Source organism: Pseudoliparis swirei, chromosome 9 (genome assembly GCF_029220125.1).
Source record: "Pseudoliparis swirei isolate HS2019 ecotype Mariana Trench chromosome 9, NWPU_hadal_v1, whole genome shotgun sequence".
Classification (NCBI taxonomy): Eukaryota; Metazoa; Chordata; class Actinopteri; order Perciformes; family Liparidae; genus Pseudoliparis; species Pseudoliparis swirei.
In genome coordinates this window covers 9,195,903-9,213,491 of record NC_079396.1, presented here as the reverse complement: position 1 = coordinate 9,213,491, position 17,589 = coordinate 9,195,903, and the positions used below count along the sequence as shown (strand labels likewise).

The window sequence follows — 17,589 nt, the reverse complement described above, 5'->3', positions numbered from 1 at the left end:
AGAAGGGATGCCTGAGCAGAGCGCACGGCGGTTGAAATAATCAACAGGAACAGTTCTGATTGGTCTGGAGGAAAAGAGAGCGGTGTCTTCTCATTGGTTCTCGTTCCTCTGCGTCCGCCGTTGTCGCTCCTTCATTGGTTCTTGTGGCCCGCCAATGAATGCATATGTTTGTGAAAGAGTGTGAGAAAGGAAGAGAGTTGAGTTACTTTGTTTCTTCCTTTGAAGCTGTCTCTCACTCCTCTGTCAGGCGCCAGAATGCCCTGCTGAAGCTTCCAACTTTCATCCAGTGTTTTTCCACCTTACACATAATCTTTATGCACACAATATTTGGGACAAGCCAAGCAAAAGTATATATTCTTTACATGGCCTTGTATTGAACCAGATTCAAGGCTATGAATCAAGTTTGGCATTTCACTACTGCATTTTATTTCTTTAACTGCACTCCAACTTGTTGGGGGAGAGAGAGAGAGGGGAAGAGAGAGACATGAGCGAGGATCACAAGAGGAGAGACAAGGAAGCGGCATGTTTTTCGTCAAGGCAACTCTGGAGGTAATTTTGACTTTCTCATAATAATGACTTTGTATATCGTAATTTCGATTTTCTCATAACTTTGTATCTGATAATTAGGACTTTCTATCTCTAATATCTATAATTATTATAATTGGGAATATTTTTATTATCACAGCTACATTTTCATCGTATTTTTTTCTTCTTTTCCTGGCGGCAATGGGCTTCCATACAGGTCAATCATCGATGAAAAGTTTCAGATTTTAAGTGAGGCTGGGCAATGCTTCAAAACGTGTGAGTGTGTGTGTGTGTGTGTGTGTGTGGGGGGTATGTAAGAAAAGTACATTTATAGTCAATAGCACCACACACACACAACATAGCTCAGCAAGTATAGGAAATGCAATGTGTGTGTGTGTGTGTGTGTGTTGGTTCCCTCAAAAAAGGTTGAGGCAGCGACTTTAATCAGACAAGACAGCTTTGGATGTTTATTAATTCATATGGATTGAATGACATTTGTGGCCCAAGAATATCTTGACACACGCACGCACACACACATACATACACAAGCACACACACACACACACTCACATACGTACATACACACACGCGCACACGCATACACACAGTTGTGCGCACAAATCCCACCAGAGAGACACACAAAGAAGTACGATTCCAAAAGCCCTTAAAACACTTCATTTCACAATATCAAATCCGTACAGTGTTTTTTTTTAACCAATTCTGACATATATTGTAAACATTTCGCAGAACACACTTTGAATGTTGTTTCCATCACATGTAAACTGCAGAGATCTCCATTGACTTGCTACCAAATCCAAGTTTATAGAGCCAAACATGAACTGTTGCACTCTCTAGTGACCAAGTGTGGCAACATCCTTGAGTAAAATCCATTTGGGCTTCACAGTTGTGCTAAAAGTGTCTGAGAATTGCAAAACAAATAATTTCAGATCTTTGCATAAAGATATAAAAACACTGTGTTGTTTCTGTTCTCTGACTCAGATTCTGTGTAAGAGGGAAACATTTTGAATTACAGCTCCTGTATCACATGAGTTATCACATTAATGGTACAATGTAGAGAATTTAAACACTTCGGGTTAATACTTCGGTACGAGATGCTGAAATGGAGCAAAGGCTTTCTCGCTGTTTCAACTTGCTCATCTGACACACATAGAAACCTTTTCCCTACAGACTGAACTTATGTCATCTTATGTCTTATATCTTATTATCACAGAATAATCAGATATCATAAAGGAGTTGTAACATTAAGTGTTTCCAAATACTTCCGTTTCAACTTTTTTTTATTGCACAAAATGTGAGTCTTCCAAGAGCCTCACTGACCAGCCTTGTCTACTGCATTTAACTCCTCTTTTTGCCCCCCCCCCCCCCGCAAAAATAAACTTATTTTACTAAATTTCATTTTTGTTTTTAAATTATTCTATTCCCACTTAGGCTTCACATTAAAAATAGGTGGTTGGAAATTACAAAGCAAACCATAGACTGGCAGTTCCTAATAGATGTGAAACACCGCCAGAGAGGTTTGAACTGTAAAGACTCCTGATGGTCCACCTCACATTCATCACCCTGCTCCTGTCCACCTACACAGCAATGTGTCCATCGTCTCTAAGACAGAACTTCCAAAGGAATATCTGTATCGCCTTATTTATCTTCCTCTTCTCCACCCACCCCCTCCCACCCCCCTCTCTCTGATGGGTACAGGACACCAAACACATGAAAAAAAGGGGTCAGGGTCTTTTCCCTGCAACAGAATGAAATTGGCACATGATGATCGACGGCCCGACGCCACGCGTCAGGTGATGGGGGGGGGGGGGGGATCACTTGAGTACCTCGTCTGTGCTCTTGAACATGAGAATGGCATTGGAGATCTTGAGGGCGGGGCCAAGCTTGATGCTCATGATCTTCACAATGTCGGTCTGGGTCAGCAGCAGGAAGGCCTCCCCGTCAATCATCTGGGAAGACGCAGACACAACAGCGGTGATGCAACTGGTTGGATGGGTCCAGAAATAATTAGTATTGTCCGCCAAGGGTACTCATGTGTTATAAAATCAAAACCGAAACACCTTTATAATAAAATAGACAATCAGAGGTGTTCACTTGACTCAATGGACATTTCTGACACCTTACTCTGTATAGTTTCTCTGAAGATGAATTGTATCTCCAAGCAGTGAAAATATTCTGAATACGACGTCCACCTAAACTTATTTACAGCGTACTACCCAACTTTAAAAAATGCAAACTATCCCTTCAACAGACTGTGCAGTGTGTGGTGCAACATGACAGTTAATACTGCAACGGACTGTTCACACTTGTCCAAATCAAATGCAGATTAATTTCATATTTCCTTGACATACACTTGGTGGTCTCACCTCTTCTTTGAAGAGACAAGCCTGTTCTTCACAGCCGATTAGATTCTGGACAAACATGAAGACCTGGAGTACGAATACAACCAATTTTAAATAATCAAACCATACAGAGAGAGAGAATAAATGAATATGTAGGAAAGGGATACGGTTGGCTTACATCTTCAACGCTCCATGCGGCCACCTGGCTGGCGTGAATGCCCTGAACGCCGGGCAGCAGCTGACAGTGCTGCTCCCAGCACAGAGACAGGGTCCTGTCTGACTGGCTGCTCAGAGCTGACATGAATAGTGACGGATACACGCCGTCTGAGGACATGTCTGAGGACAAACACACACACACACACAAAGATATGTTGATTTATGATCACATGGACATATATTTCAGATTGAAACTGCCGACACGTCGTTTTACCGGCAGACATCATTACATCGTGCCATCATTTACGGAGCAGTGTTTATGATTGAGTGGCATCTTTGTGAGGTTCATCTAACTGAATATCCCTCTGCTCACCCTCCCTTCCTCCAGGTAGTGTATAAAAGGCTCTCTCTAGAGTCTGTTTTGATTGTACTCTAATTGAAAACATCGTTATAAAGGATATTATAATAAATTTCTGCCAATAAATCCCCTTAATGTTTAGCAGTATTAATTCCAATTGTCTAAATGTCTGCTCTGAAAAAGGCTAAAACTGTGTTATCCTATTTCCAATCTCACCATTTATATTTAACCAATGAGTTAAATTCAATTCAATTCAGTTTATTTTATATAGCTCAATATCACAAATTACAAATTTGCCTCAGAGGGCTTTACAATCTGTACACATACGACATCTCTGACCTTTGACCTCACATTAGAACAGGAAAAACTCCCAAAAAATAGAAAAAAAACCTTTCACGGGGTAAAAAGGGAAGAAACCTTCAGGAGAGCAACAGAGGAGGATCCCTCTCCAGGATGGACAGATGCAATTGTCTCCAAGTGAGTATGAGTTGACTACAGACTGCAGACTGTGCTGCACATCAGGACAGATATTAGCCTGATTCAACATTCACACCTGCAGCTGACAAGAAAGATGTCCCCTGAAACCGATGAGCTACTTAACCCTTGTGTTGCCTTCGGGTCATTTTGACCCGAATCAATATTACATCCTCCCCCCGCCTATGGGTCATTTTGACCCGATTCAATGTTTCACCCTCCTGTTACCTTTATATTTACTAACATATTTTACCCTTTGGGTTCAATTTGATGCCAGCAATTAAAACCTCCAGAAAATTATTAGAATTAATATTGTTTTCCAAGTTTAAGTGTGAGGCACTTTATGTTTGTTTGTTGACTACCGAAAGAACACCGACATTAAACATTGAATGGGGTCAAATTAATCCGAAGGCGGGGGGAGGGTGTAATATTGATTCGGGTCAAAATGACCCGAAGGCAACACAAGGGTTAAAGCAGGTTTGACAGGAAGACACACCTGAAGCTACAGAGTAAAATGCTCTTAAAGACGGATATGTATCATGCATTTAGAAAACTCACTCTGGTAGTCTCTCTGCTGGCTCTTTCTGAATTTGGGAGGACGGCCAATCCTGAAAACAAGATGAAAAGATCAATGTGAGACAAAGGTAAACTCACATGCATATGTAGGCCAACACACACACACACACACACACACCTGCCACGGAAATGTGTCTTCTTGGTCCTCTGGCCAAAGAAGAGGGTCCTCTTGCACTCGGAGTCTGACAGCTCGGCCTTCAGCCTGCCTTGGTTACGCTCAGCCAATGGGCAGCCGGATATGCAGTGGTGGGCTGTGAAACGGCCGGTCACATGGCCCGAACCGTCACAACCAGGAGTTGGACACTTCCTGTTTCAAAGACACAGCCCCGTGGTGCACTTTAGGAAGACGCGTGACTTTAAAAGGTTTTGATGTCAGGTATTGGTGTGCATCTTGAATGGTTGACCTGGTGGATGAAGCAGTATGATGGAGTTGAGTTCAGCTGACCTGTTGTGGAAGCTGTACTTGTTGGATCTGGGGTGGCTGATGGGTTTACAGGGAACCGAGGATGGGTAGGCGGACTGGCCTGTGGTCGGAGGCTCCCTCACACCTACATCCATTCAAGTACAGACGGATAAACCATCACACATAGTACTGGAAGGTTATGCCTATTGCCATCGAGTGGTGTAAACACCAAGAGGCCTTCTTAAGGTGTCGTTACTAATAACATTAATCACGACTTTGAAACCGAAGCAGCTAAATGAAATTCAGCCACCGTTGATTGTATTGTTTGGGCTTTTCCAATTGTGACATAAAATTGAGACATAAAAAGGCCCCTTTTATAGATAAATAAATAGAGAATTATTGCATGAAAAGTTCAATAAAAGAACACTCAATAAAATTAAAGAACGAGTGGCAGGTTAGTTTTAAATGGGAAACAAATTGGTGTTTTCTTTATGCAAACAAAGAAACAGGAGCGTGAAGATTGTTTGTAAAAGTAAAAAAAAAATCGTAGAGGAGTTCAATTAGCATTTAAATTTCCCCTACAACTTTTCCATTTGCCGGTGTGATCTTCCTTTACATGACACTCCGGGGCCTAAAGGTGGCTAAAACAACTTGGTCAGAGATAAAAACAAATAGTGTTGTTAAGATTGAATGCTATCTAACAACAATAACTTTGATTTGAAATTTGAGGAAAATCAACTTCCAGTTTTGACCGAAGTGCTGGTTGCTGGCATGCGGCTGTTGTGTTCTGGCGTCGCGTGGGGGAACTTTGAGTGGGTGACTGGTCGCCTCACACCAGCCTGCTGGGTGGATGTCAGGGTGATCGGAGTCCATCCACTCATCATAGACATGACTCCAGCCGTCATAATGGACCTGCAGGAGGAATAGAAATACATAATACTCACAGCTCAACTTGCACAATGGGTCCAGGGTCGGTTAGAAAGCTGTACATTACAGTATCAGTCCATGTAAGCTCTTATTCCAGAACCATTAGCCCCAGGGCACAACTCACAAACTTGGTTAAAGCTGTAATGGACCTGAGGGACTCTGGGAAACATTTAAACCAAAATCACACACATACATAATAGTGACCTTCTTAACCTGAGACATTTAGTACTTAAGTGTTTATGAAATACACGCTGACAACACACAAACAGAGCATTACCTTAATGCGATGAGTCTCCACTTCCTCCACTGTGGCCACTCGGATCAGACCAGGACTTCTCTTGTCCACAGCCTCCAGTTTCATCTGAGGCTGGAAGCTGTGGGCCGCGCGCTGGAGACGGAGCAGACGGCGATTGAATAACACGGTAACTTGTATGTTCGGCTCGACAACCAAACATGTTGAATGTACTTTCCATGAAGTGTGGGCTTCACTTGCACCGCACATCAGTTCTACTATTCAACTCGGGCAAGTTTATGTCTTTTATTTGAGATTTTACAGAAGAAAGATGACCAGACTCAAACTTTTAACATTGTTTTTCAATCAGTACATGTTATACTATATCATCTGTTATGTAACAGCTGAACTGGGCCTGGACTGTAACAAACAATGTCTCTCATTATTTGTTTTAATTACTCAGACATTTTCAATCAATCAAACTTTACTTGTTCATTCTCAGCCTCTTAACTCTGGCTTTGCCTTCCCTGTCGTGCTGTTTTCTACCAGCCCATATCACAGATACACGCAACAGTAATTATTGCATTATCAGGCTGTGAATTGGATCAGAAACACAACACGGATTCTCCCGGGCTCTGCATAGGATCAGTACAAGTTGGGAAACTGAACTGGGTTTGACTCTTAAGACGATGCACAGGTTGCATTGAACTCAGCCTCCTCCTGTGCGAGGCTCGACCTCATTCAGTCGACAGATGCTCTCAGGCACCAGCCGACTTGACTCGCATGTTCATGCCTGAGCTTGGTGGAAAACTGGAGATCTTTTCTAGATTTCATATTGGAAACATTGGAACTGAGTGGTGACTTATCGTCTTAAACTGCTACCTCTGATATCGACGGGAGGCTGTCAGACGGACTGCTAGACAAAGTAATGTAATCTCATCTGCCTCTTTGATTGCACATCGTTGAATTATCCTTTGATGCAAAAAAAAAACTCCCAACCCCGTAAACACGTCCTGGCTGCTGGACTTAATGTAATTTCTGAAATTGGAAAAGATAACATCTGCTGTCTGTGACCGGGCTGAATTTCTTTATTCTTATACAATCACTGGCATCATCTCATCTCTCATTTTGAAACAATATAATCACATTTGACTAAAGTGTAGAAAGTATGGCTGGAGGAAGATAACTGGACTGTTCCGGGAGATGTGCATGCAGGTGCATTAACCCTTGTGTTGCCTTCGGGTCATTTTGACCCGATTCAATATTTAACCCTCCTGTCGCCTTCGGGTCAATTTGACCCGATTCAATGTTTAATGTCGGTGTTCTTTCGGGAGTCAACAAACAAACATAAAGTACCTCACACTTAAACTTGGAAAACAATATTAATTCTAATAATTTTCTGGAGATTTTAATAGCTGGGGTCATATTGACCTCAAGGGTAAAATATGTTAGTAAATATAAAGGTAACAGGAGGGTTAAACATTGAATCGGGTCATATTGACCCGAAGGCGACAGGAGGGTGAAACATTGAATCGGGTCAAATTGACCCGAAGGCAACACAAGGGTTAAGTGTGTGTGTAAAAATGGAAACATGTGTGGAGGTGATTTAACACTGTGGGTACATACGTCTTGGAATGTGACGGTGTGGGTGCAGGCACAGTTTGGTTGACAGGAGGATTTTTAGGGGGGTATCATTATTCAAATGATTTGTTCTCACCACTTTAAAGGCCTCAGCTGCCACCGCCTTGGCACTAGTCTCCTCCAAGTAGTGGGACCAGGAGAACCGGGCCTGATCCGGGTAATCTGGTGCAGCAAAACATAAATTCAATAGAAATCAGCCATTGGATTGGATTGGATTAGATTCAATCTATTGTCATTGCACAGAGTACAGGTACACAGGCAACGAAAGGTATTCTCTGCATTTAACGCATCCTTAGTTATGAAGGAGCAGTGGGCTGCAGTGTTGCGCCCGGGGAGCAACTGGGGGTTCAGTGACATTGAATACAAACAGAAAATCTCCTCCTGGGTTCAAGGCCATGCTCTAAAAGTACATTTCCAAAAGGAAGGAACAAAAGAGGACAAAGTGAACAGAGAAGTGTTTAAAGTTAATGATCCATGTTATGACCATGAACATGATTAAATCGATGATTAACATTGAACACACTTTTCACCTTGGGGTGGTGTAAGGGGGAGGTTCCTCTCCTGGCACCAACCAATAGGGTGAATGTAGGGACTGCTGGAATCACACCTGCGTAGTTTGACAAACAACAACGTCCAGCGGTTCAATAGTTTAATTTAAGAAAAGTATTTTTCGTGTTTTCGAGCTGCTCACCTTGATGCTGCAACCGCTTTCACTGCAGATGTTACTGATGTTTATTTGATGCTTAGTACGAACACAGAATCTAATAACGACATTCATTTGATGACAAACCCAGAGAGAGTTGTCCCTTGAATGTACAGCTCTACTGTGCTTGTTAACTTCTTTTAGTTTATTGTTTGGGGTTTATGACGCCATAACTGGTTCAGTCGCAGCGCCGTTACTCAGCCAGTTTCCAGCAGCTGATTTCCACATAGTGATTAAAATCCTGTATGATGTATTACCTAACAAACTGTCTATCGGTGACACATTTAGCAGCCACTGAATAAGCATCTAACAGCGAAAAAGTCACATAGTTTTCATCAGAGTTGGTTGCTAAGAGGAGAGTAAATATTGAACATTAATCAGGTGAGCAAAAGCACAACTCCACAATAAATGTTACTATTTCTACAGTATGTTAGCCATAGATACTCTATATAGTGATATATGTCATGGGGTCAGATTGTTTTTGAGTTGTTCTCCCCGTAGTGGCCGTGTTTAGATTAATGTAGCCTTACTACACCTGTAGTTTGGTTCATTTGGTCGGGACCACATTGTTGTCTTTAAGTTCTGGTCCTCTCCCGGTTCACACAGGCTTTTTACAAATGAACCAAATCTGTAGACATGAAGTTAAACAGACTGAAAGATTGGACAGTTCCATCTGCATTGCTTCTTCATCAATGTCATAGAACATAATAAGCCTACATTTCTCCACAGCTGCGCAGAAAAAATATTTCTTCTTGATTTTTTTCCTCAGTCATTTTCCAAAGCCCATACATCCCCAATATGTTTGAGGCTCACCAGTAGTCGTATGTATCATCCCAGTTGTCAAAATGAACCAGGAAGCGCTCGTCCACCACGTCAGTGACAGTTGCTACACAGATGAGGGAGGGGTTCATACGGTCCACGGCCTCCAGCTTCATTCCTATCTCAAAACTGCACTTCACGTCGATCTAAACAGAAAGCGGAGATATTAGAAATGACCTGGCAAGTAGAGACAGAGAGCCGCGCGCTAGCTGATGAACGGTGTGCCAACTGTACTGTTGGATCGTTTCTAAATATGTTTATGAATTCACCAATCATAAGAAAACTGATACAGTTTGATGTATTGAAGCTTGAACCTTAGCGTAAACATGAGCTGGCAGAAGCAAGCCTTACTAGCATAAAGCTTTTTGGTGTTCTGGCGGTAAATATTAATAATATATATTAATACATAACCAGACGGGACAACAGGCCTGACTTTGGCACTTTTGGTCTTGTGAAGTGAAAATGTTTTTTGAAAGATAGAAGCTGCAAATTGTTTTTATTAGCACTGCTTCTCGTAGGAGTTGGAGTTTCCCCAAACCCGAATCATTCACCTCATCCATTCGTGCTTGTAGATAATACAACTACCGTATATTATATAGTGGCAGTTACCCTCCCAGGACTGGCAAAGAGTTCTTTGGACGCCACTTGTGCTTTAGTCATTCTCAGGTAGTTGATCCAGGTAAACTCCTCCTCTTTACATCCTGCAGGAAAAAACAGAGATAAAGAGAGAAGTTTAAACTGATTCATATTTGATCAAACATCCCATCACTTAAATGAATAGTTTGACGTTTTGGGAAATAGGCTACTTTGCTTTCTCGAAGGGAGCGTAGCATAAAGGAAACAGGTGTAAACATCTAGCCTGGCTCTAAAGGGCAACAATATCCACTGACCAGCACCTCCAACAAGTCAACACTTTATATATTGTTTGTTTAATACATAGAAAAAGTGGGCTGATTGAGTTCCTGGAGTCTCGTCATCAACATGAGCAGAGACTCCATCTTTTGAGTTTATGAGTTGATACGGTGGATTCTGTTAACTATGGACAGGGTAAGTCAACGTGAATGAGTGTATTTGATTTTTTGGTCTTTCAGCATGTCCAGAGTGCTCTGACCTCTCACCTTTGGGAGTGTGCAGTTTGTGTCCTGTGCTCTCACACCAGCCTGCAGGGTGGATGTCGGGGGAGTTGGCGTTCACCCAGAAGTCGTGGCAGTCGGAGTAGCCGTCAAAATGAAGCCGCAGCCGGTAACCACAGACCTGGGTGAGGACATGACACTTTAGATCAACAAAAGCCGGCCGGAGAAGACGACAGCGGGGCGAAGCAGCCGGGAGCTGAACGATGATGTTAATCCCGACTCTGGCCATTAAGATCCGTCTGGCTCACCTCGGCCACGGTGAGAACAAAGTACATGGACGGATGCTGCGGGTCGATGCCTTCCAGCTTCATCCCCTGCTTGAAGCCGCTCTTCACTGTTGGCACTCTCTGGGTCTGGACACATGGGATACAAAGGCACAGATGTCAGTACAGCCCAGAGATGCAGACTAAATGAAGTGAAAACAAAGAATGGAGGGTAATTGGATCAAGACAACAAACAAATAAAAAACACAAAGCACAGCAAATGGATAGTTCATTAATTATAATACTACTTACAATGTTGGAACAGATTGTATCTTCAAGACAAAGCTTGTGTTGCCAGAATGTTTAGATTGTTGAAGAAAATAAATCACTTTTAAATAAAACAGTGATAGAATAAGAATATTAATATGTGCCCTTTGCTGCACACATCTCTTTCTCTGAGGTAACTTTACATTCCTTTTTTCACTCGGGTTAATAAATGTGTCCCTGTGCTTTAGGAAGTGCTGCAACGGTAGTAAAGAAAGTAGTAAAACGTGGTGGGTGCGCTGGGTGAGCCTGTGTGGAACAAGGCTGCAGCTCAGCCCCAAGCTGCAGTCTGAATATTCCACTCACTCGTAGCTCTTGGAAAAGCTTGATGGGCGCAGCAACAGATTTGGTTTCCTCCAGATACTGAAGCCACGTCCACTGTTCTGTCTTACTGTCGCCAGCTTCACCAAACATACAAATGAAATCATTAGTCGATTCGTTGATACGAGGAGCAGCTTGTGCTTGAAGAGCTGTAATCTTGCAAACAAATTCGGTGGGGTAAATATTTAAAGAAAAGAAAGATGATATAACAGACACATGTAAAAATTAAAGTCCAACCTCCTCTGATGTGTCTGCCGTCTGCTTTAGAATCATCCATTTTCTCATCCTACAATACATGTAATAGAAATAACACAAGAGCTAAGAGTAGAAAGAAAGTGTAGTCCCTGAATTAAAGCAACAAAACACGTCACTTAAAATACTTTCAGGAAATTAAAAAACGTATTTATGCTCCTCTGTCTGAATTCATCCGATATGAGAACATCTATATTTTTATCTGGATGTTAAATGTAAATAACAATGCCGTCCCACCGTGCCTTCGATGTCAGAGTCTTCCTCAGAGGGACTGAGGTATTCCTTCCTCTTCCTCTTCCTCATGGGTTTCAGGTGATCTGGGTTGAGGAAGGAGACCCTCCCGCCTGCTGGCACCTTCTCCACCCCAACAATCCTCCTGAGGGGGCCGGGAGGACAGACATCGTGTCTCAAGTCGAAACACATCGCCAGAATGAATTCTCTTTCCTGTCGCTTATTTGACTCGGGGCATTTTTTTAAAAGAAATACTCCATCAATCAAAAAGACTAAAACGCGTTATGCTGTTATCTTCACTGCTTTTGTCACATTTTAATCAAACACCTTTTTTCATGTTTGTGCATTCAATTTACAATAAAAATACATATTTAGTTATTTGCCTTTGAAAGTGTCCTGGATCTTAACATGTATACGATTACGTAATTAACGTTGGACAACAAAATAGAAATACAAAAGCCCTTTTTAATTATAAAAATAAACCAAATTGATATCTGCGATTCTGGCCCTGTTTTACTTGGTATTTCCTCAAAAACAAATGTTGCGTTATCGCCCACCTCTAGCATGGGCGAGCATCGGCGGAGAAGCAGCTGTTACCAACATACTTGTCAGTGATGGGCTCCCGGCGTAGCTCCTCTTTGTAGGTCCTCTGTGCTCTGGCATCACAGGTCTGCTGTCCCAGTCCAACCTGGACCTCAGGTTTGACCGGCACCGACCTCTCCGGCTCCGCTACTGCGCCTCTCACGGAGCCGACAGGAGCCGACACGTCTGACATGCAGGAGACAAGAGAAGTCATGAGGAGGCAGCAGGTTTATAACACAGGTTAACATTTTAAATCTACAATACTAAAACAATTTAAATACTTTTTATTTCCTGTACAGGATTCATGTTACTGCACTAATACACTACCGTTCAAAAGTTTGGGGTCACCCAGACAATTTTGTGTCTTCCATGAAAACTCACTTTTATTTATCAAAGGAATTGAAAATTGAATAGAAAATATAGTCAAGACATTGACAAGGTTAGAAATAATGATTAATATTTGAAGTATTAATTTTGTTCTTCAAACTTCAAGCTCAAAGGAAGGCCAGTTGTATAGCTTATATCACCAGCATAACTGTTTTCAGCTGTGCTAACATAATTGCACAAGGGTTTTCTAATCAGATATTAGTCTTCTAAGGCGATTAGCAAACACAATGTACCATTAGAACACTGGAGTGATAGTTGATGGAAATGGGCCTCTATACATCTATGGAGATATTTCATTAGAAACCAGACGTTTCCACCTAGAATAGTCATTTACCACATTAATAATGTATAGTGTGTATTTTTGATTAATGTTATCTTTATTGAAAAAACAGTGCTTTTCTTTGAAAAATAAAGACATTTCTAAGTGACCCCAATCTTTTGAACGGTAGTGTATGTGTATGATCCGTTGTGACTATTTCCACTAGTTATTGATTACCTTTAACCCTTTTCCAGCTGGATTTTGATTTTTCTCAAAATGTGAGTGATGCCTGCTTGATATTTTTACATAAACCTGCAGCTGCTCTCTCCTCACTTGTCAAGAGCACTCTGCTTCAGCTGATACAATTATTGCTCAAGTGCTCATTGAAAGGGGCTTGCTGTTAAATACTCAAAGTAGAAGTGCAGCCATATATAGAAAGTGACAGTGCTTTACTAGTGTGACCTGCAACACCAGCAGATACACTCTGAATTTGTATTCCTGTCACGCAAATGTCATCTAAAACCAACGCAACTTGAACTTGAAGGTGTTTGATTTAGTATCAGGCATTAAGAAGTGCAGTACTTTGTGTTCCGATCCTGGCGTCAGTAATTCAATTCAGTTTATTTAGTATAGCCCAATATCACAAATTTGCCTCAGAGGGCTTTACAATCTGTACACATAGACATCCCTGTCCCAGGACTTCACATCGGATCAGGAACAATTCCCAAAGAAAATATAAAATAACTTTCACAGGGAAAAAAGGGAAGAAGCCTTCAGGAGAGCAACAGAGGAGGACCCCTCTCCCCAGATGGACAGAAGCAAGAGATGTCATGTGTACAGAATGAACAGTGTTACAGATTTACAACACATGTAATGAATATGACAGGAATAGTACAACCTTATGTAACCACAACTCTACCTGGCTTGTCTGCTGGAGCGCTCTCTGCGCACGCGGATCTCCCAGAAGTCCCGGCTGCTGGTTCAGTGATGCTGCTGGTGACCCCTGGGGTGATCAGTGTGCTCAACGTTCCTACATCACTGACACAGAACTGCGACACACGCACACGCACACACACACACGTCTGTTTAAATGTGTTTTGATGGGCAATATCGTTTTGTCCATTCAACGCTTTTCCCTCCTCAGAACAATGTATGAGACAATTTCAAAAGACCGTTTGTTTCCATGTTGCCAACCTGTTACTGCGGCCTCCTGTATTCTAAACCACTGCAGTGAGTTAAAGTGCGTTATGGTCGTTACATTCACATAATAAATATTAATATTTGCACTTTTTCTGGATTTTGGCCAGACATTATTTTTTATTCTTAATGTGGCAAATTGCTTTTCTTGAACGACTGAAAATAGAATAGATTGGATTATGACCTGCGTCTTGATTGCTTTCACACAAAAAGTTAAAATTTGTCTGACTACAACTGGTCAACTGTCCAGTAAGTGCACTCTGATTGGATCATTAAAATGCACAATAACGTTCAAATTATTTTTATTGCTGTGGCTCTTTTGCTTTTATGACAGATGAAAGTTGAGATAGACAATAATAAATATGCCCTTCGCCCACATTTAAACCAGACGGGTACAGGGTATTCTCATAGTGTCTGTATCAAAGTCACATCGTAGTACAGGTGGACAAACAATTAACAACTGTTTAATTTTACCTTGAGGTTGCTGCTGGGCAGGATGGCCACTCCCTCCTTCCACTCTAGGACGTGGACGATGCTACAAGCCCCGCCCACCTGTGCTGTCAGGGTGGGTGTGACTGTCTCATTGGCTATGCCTCCTTTACCTGGGTCTCCCATTGCAACAGCTGGAGTCACCTCCGGCTTCTGATGGCTGGCAGCAGGAGCTGAGGAGAGAGATGCATTCAAATTCATTCCACAAGTCCATTTAATATTTAAATTGAGCTTTGCGCTGAAGTAAAATTGTCAGACTCAAATATATAGTTTTTATCAGAATCAACTCAGCAAATCAAAATATTGTATTTTTCTTTCCACAAACTCCATTTTCTTAAACCTAGCGCCTACATTCCCCACAATGCAACTCACCTCCCAACAGTTCGGTCAGATTATGTGTTATGCTAGTGGCGGCTAATGTAGTCTCGATCAGACACGAGGACCAGAGAGGTCTGTAAACTCACTCGTTTCTCTCTTGACGTCCCCAGATTTCATTTACAAACTTGTAGTTTTCATCCCCAACCGAGACTGACTCAAGTGACATCACTTGAGAAACCAGCTCCCGCTTTAAACCTTAAAATACGTTATACTACTTTTTTTTCCCAAACAGGCAGTTGCACCCGAGACCTGTGGGCCGACTTTGATGTGTACAGATGATGAGTCCCCCTTTAAGGGGCCAGTGGGAAGGGTTAGGTGGCATCTAGCAGTGAGGTTGCAGATTCTTCCCTCCAATCACTTTCCAAACCTGGAGAAGAACCTTCAGTGGTCTTTAACGTATAACATGAGAGTGTTTGGTTTTTTATGTCTTAACATGGTGGGGCAACACGGCAAGCTCCGTGAAGGAGGACGGTCTCCCTATGGGAGAAGGGTCTAGATCAGTGGACCCCAAACTAAGGCCGGCGGGCCGGGCCAAATGTGAAGGTCGGGCCTTAGTTTGGGGACCACTGATGTAGACCCTTCTCCCATAGGGAGACCGTCCTCCTTCACGGAGCTTGCCGCTGAACAATACCAGAGATGCATTATGATTTTTTTTTTCAGTCTGGCCACGCAAATCCTAGACTTTTTTCTGTGAAGAACACAGAGAGGGGTATTTGGTTATTATTTATTTCATAAATAGTGTTATTTATTTCCTGACTTTTTTTTCTGTGAAGATCCTGGAAAGGGTTATTAATATTTGGTTATGTGTGGCTTTCTGGAAAACAATAAATGTTTACATTTAGGCACCCCTGTGGTCGTCACATTTTTTCTGTTACAAACTGACCCCGGCCCCCATCAGAGAAGGGAAAAGTTATGTGGCCCTCACAGGAAAACGTTTGGGGACCCCTGGTCTAGATGCTCCCTGTATGTCTCCCACGTCACTAGACAATATACCTGAGAAAGACATCATAGCTAGGGTCTCCGTGAATGTGACCCCCCACCACCACCAGACCTATGCCCACCTGGTAGGAGGAACGCTGTGGTGGTGTGGGGTTGGGGTCGAGTCTTCTTGGCCACACCGTCACTGCCACAGATGAGGACGGCCTCGCTCGGGGACGAGGAGCATGGGTCCAACGGGGTGCTATCGGGTTCTTTGGGGAGAGCCTCCATGTTCACTTTGGCACTCATAACGGCGTCCCTGTCCTTTACTCCGGAGCACTGGAGAGGAAAGAGTATGAGGGTCAGTCCAAAGCAATGCCCTCAACCGAAGAACAGGGCAGCAGGTTTACGGCACGTGAAGTTGAACGTTTTTCGTGGAATTATTTATTCTTATATTATATATAATAAATATATAATCGATTATATATAATATATATGTCTATATATATATATACACACACAAACACTCAATTGACTTGGTAAAAAAAGTAATGGGTCCTCTGTCCTTTTACCCTCAAAATTGTGTTTTTGTTATTTAATCCTGCTGACGTCCATTTTCTTGGAAATTATCATTCATTATAAGGGTATTAATACAATGGAGTCATCAGAACAAAAAAATAAGTAAAGACCTGAGACCTGCATTTCTCAACACTTAAAATGTTATCACTAGAAAACCTCTGCCAATAGGCACTTTTCCCCAAAAAATGCTTTGCGAAACATGGATTAGGAATAATGAAATGTAAATACGAGAACATATTTTTTATTAAATATATTTCCCCCTAGTTTGAACAATTGCTACATTTATAAATATATTTTAAGGATGACATTTATAGAATGATGGCAGAGGCTTCCTCTATCAAAAGCCATGACCCCGTGTGACTTTCTAACAGCCATCCATTAACCTACCTCCAATAAAAAGGCAATAATGGTGACAGCAATATTTACGTCCACACTCACACAAAAAAAACACATTCAGTTAAAATGGCGGAGGCAAACACATCCAGGAGACAGAAGAGAATAAAAGAAAGAATAAAAGCAGTCTGAAACCCTGTGAAAATATAATTTTGTGATAAATGAACCCTGTCACCCATTCCAGCTGCATCTCAAATGAATGAGCACCGTTTACTCCTCACAACAGCGCTAAGCGTGTTAGATGTGTCAGTAACAGCTTAAGTCCTTAACTCGATAGGTTAACGAGGCGCGTCATACCTCAAATATACATTTTAAAACGGAAAGCAATTGTGCTTGAATATATCCTAAACGGCAAACTGCTTTGCCTCAAAACACGTTTACACGTGCTCCTCTAAAACGTCAGCGGCTAAAAGACGTTCCGACCCGACACAACGGGAACAAATATGAACGTTAAATAAATTCAGTGTTTCAGATCAATTCGGAACTGAAATTTGGCTTACCAGCTATTATCTCCTGCGGCTCCGGGGCTCAGTCTGCGCATGCGTGAGCGCCCAGTAGTCACCGCTCGTTGACTAATGTAACGCCAAAAAAAAAGAGACTTGCACCGGTGTCGATGTGACAATAAGGTAGCGGACTATCGGTTAGTCGGGGGACAGGACCTCAGCTGCTTTTGTTTCACAAACATTTATTTTTTTAAAGCACAGCGCCGCAACATGATCCTCTTCATTCAGCCACAAAGAGCCGCTCTCCCGTGAAACACCATTTATTA

The 17,589-nt window shown here is 42.1% G+C and overlaps 1 protein-coding gene across 1 annotated transcript; it reads right to left on the bottom strand.

Annotated features, from left to right (window-relative positions):
* Window positions 1-979: 979 nt before the first annotated feature.
* Window positions 980-16,183, bottom strand: l3mbtl1 (L3MBTL histone methyl-lysine binding protein 1). The gene is made up of 21 exons (XM_056423501.1): window positions 15,992-16,183; window positions 14,538-14,725; window positions 13,786-13,915; window positions 12,244-12,406; window positions 11,645-11,783; window positions 11,393-11,441; window positions 11,141-11,235; window positions 10,556-10,660; window positions 10,293-10,428; window positions 9,784-9,875; window positions 9,169-9,320; window positions 8,183-8,259; window positions 7,729-7,814; window positions 6,057-6,167; window positions 5,596-5,764; window positions 4,895-4,997; window positions 4,568-4,756; window positions 4,432-4,481; window positions 3,064-3,221; window positions 2,910-2,972; window positions 980-2,492 (listed from the first exon to the last, which is right to left on the bottom strand). Exons 1-21 carry the CDS (start codon window positions 16,155-16,157, stop codon window positions 2,358-2,360), a joined length of 2,556 nt encoding a protein of 851 aa, XP_056279476.1. The 5' UTR covers window positions 16,158-16,183; the 3' UTR covers window positions 980-2,357.
* Window positions 16,184-17,589: the final 1,406 nt, after the last annotated feature.

Bases quoted from the DNA above. Each gene is read 5' to 3' on its own strand.
- l3mbtl1 (XM_056423501.1), bottom strand. From the start codon at position 16,157: ATGAGTGCCAAAGTGAACATGGAGGCTCTCCCCAAAGAACCCGATAGC. The intron at 10,661-11,140 runs GTGAGTGGAATA...CCATGTGTCCAG, and splicing joins AGCTTTTCCAAGAGCTACGA to ACCCAGAGAGTGCCAACAGT. The intron at 5,765-6,056 runs GTAATGCTCTGT...TTCCTCCTGCAG, and splicing joins TGGAGACTCATCGCATTAAG to GTCCATTATGACGGCTGGAG.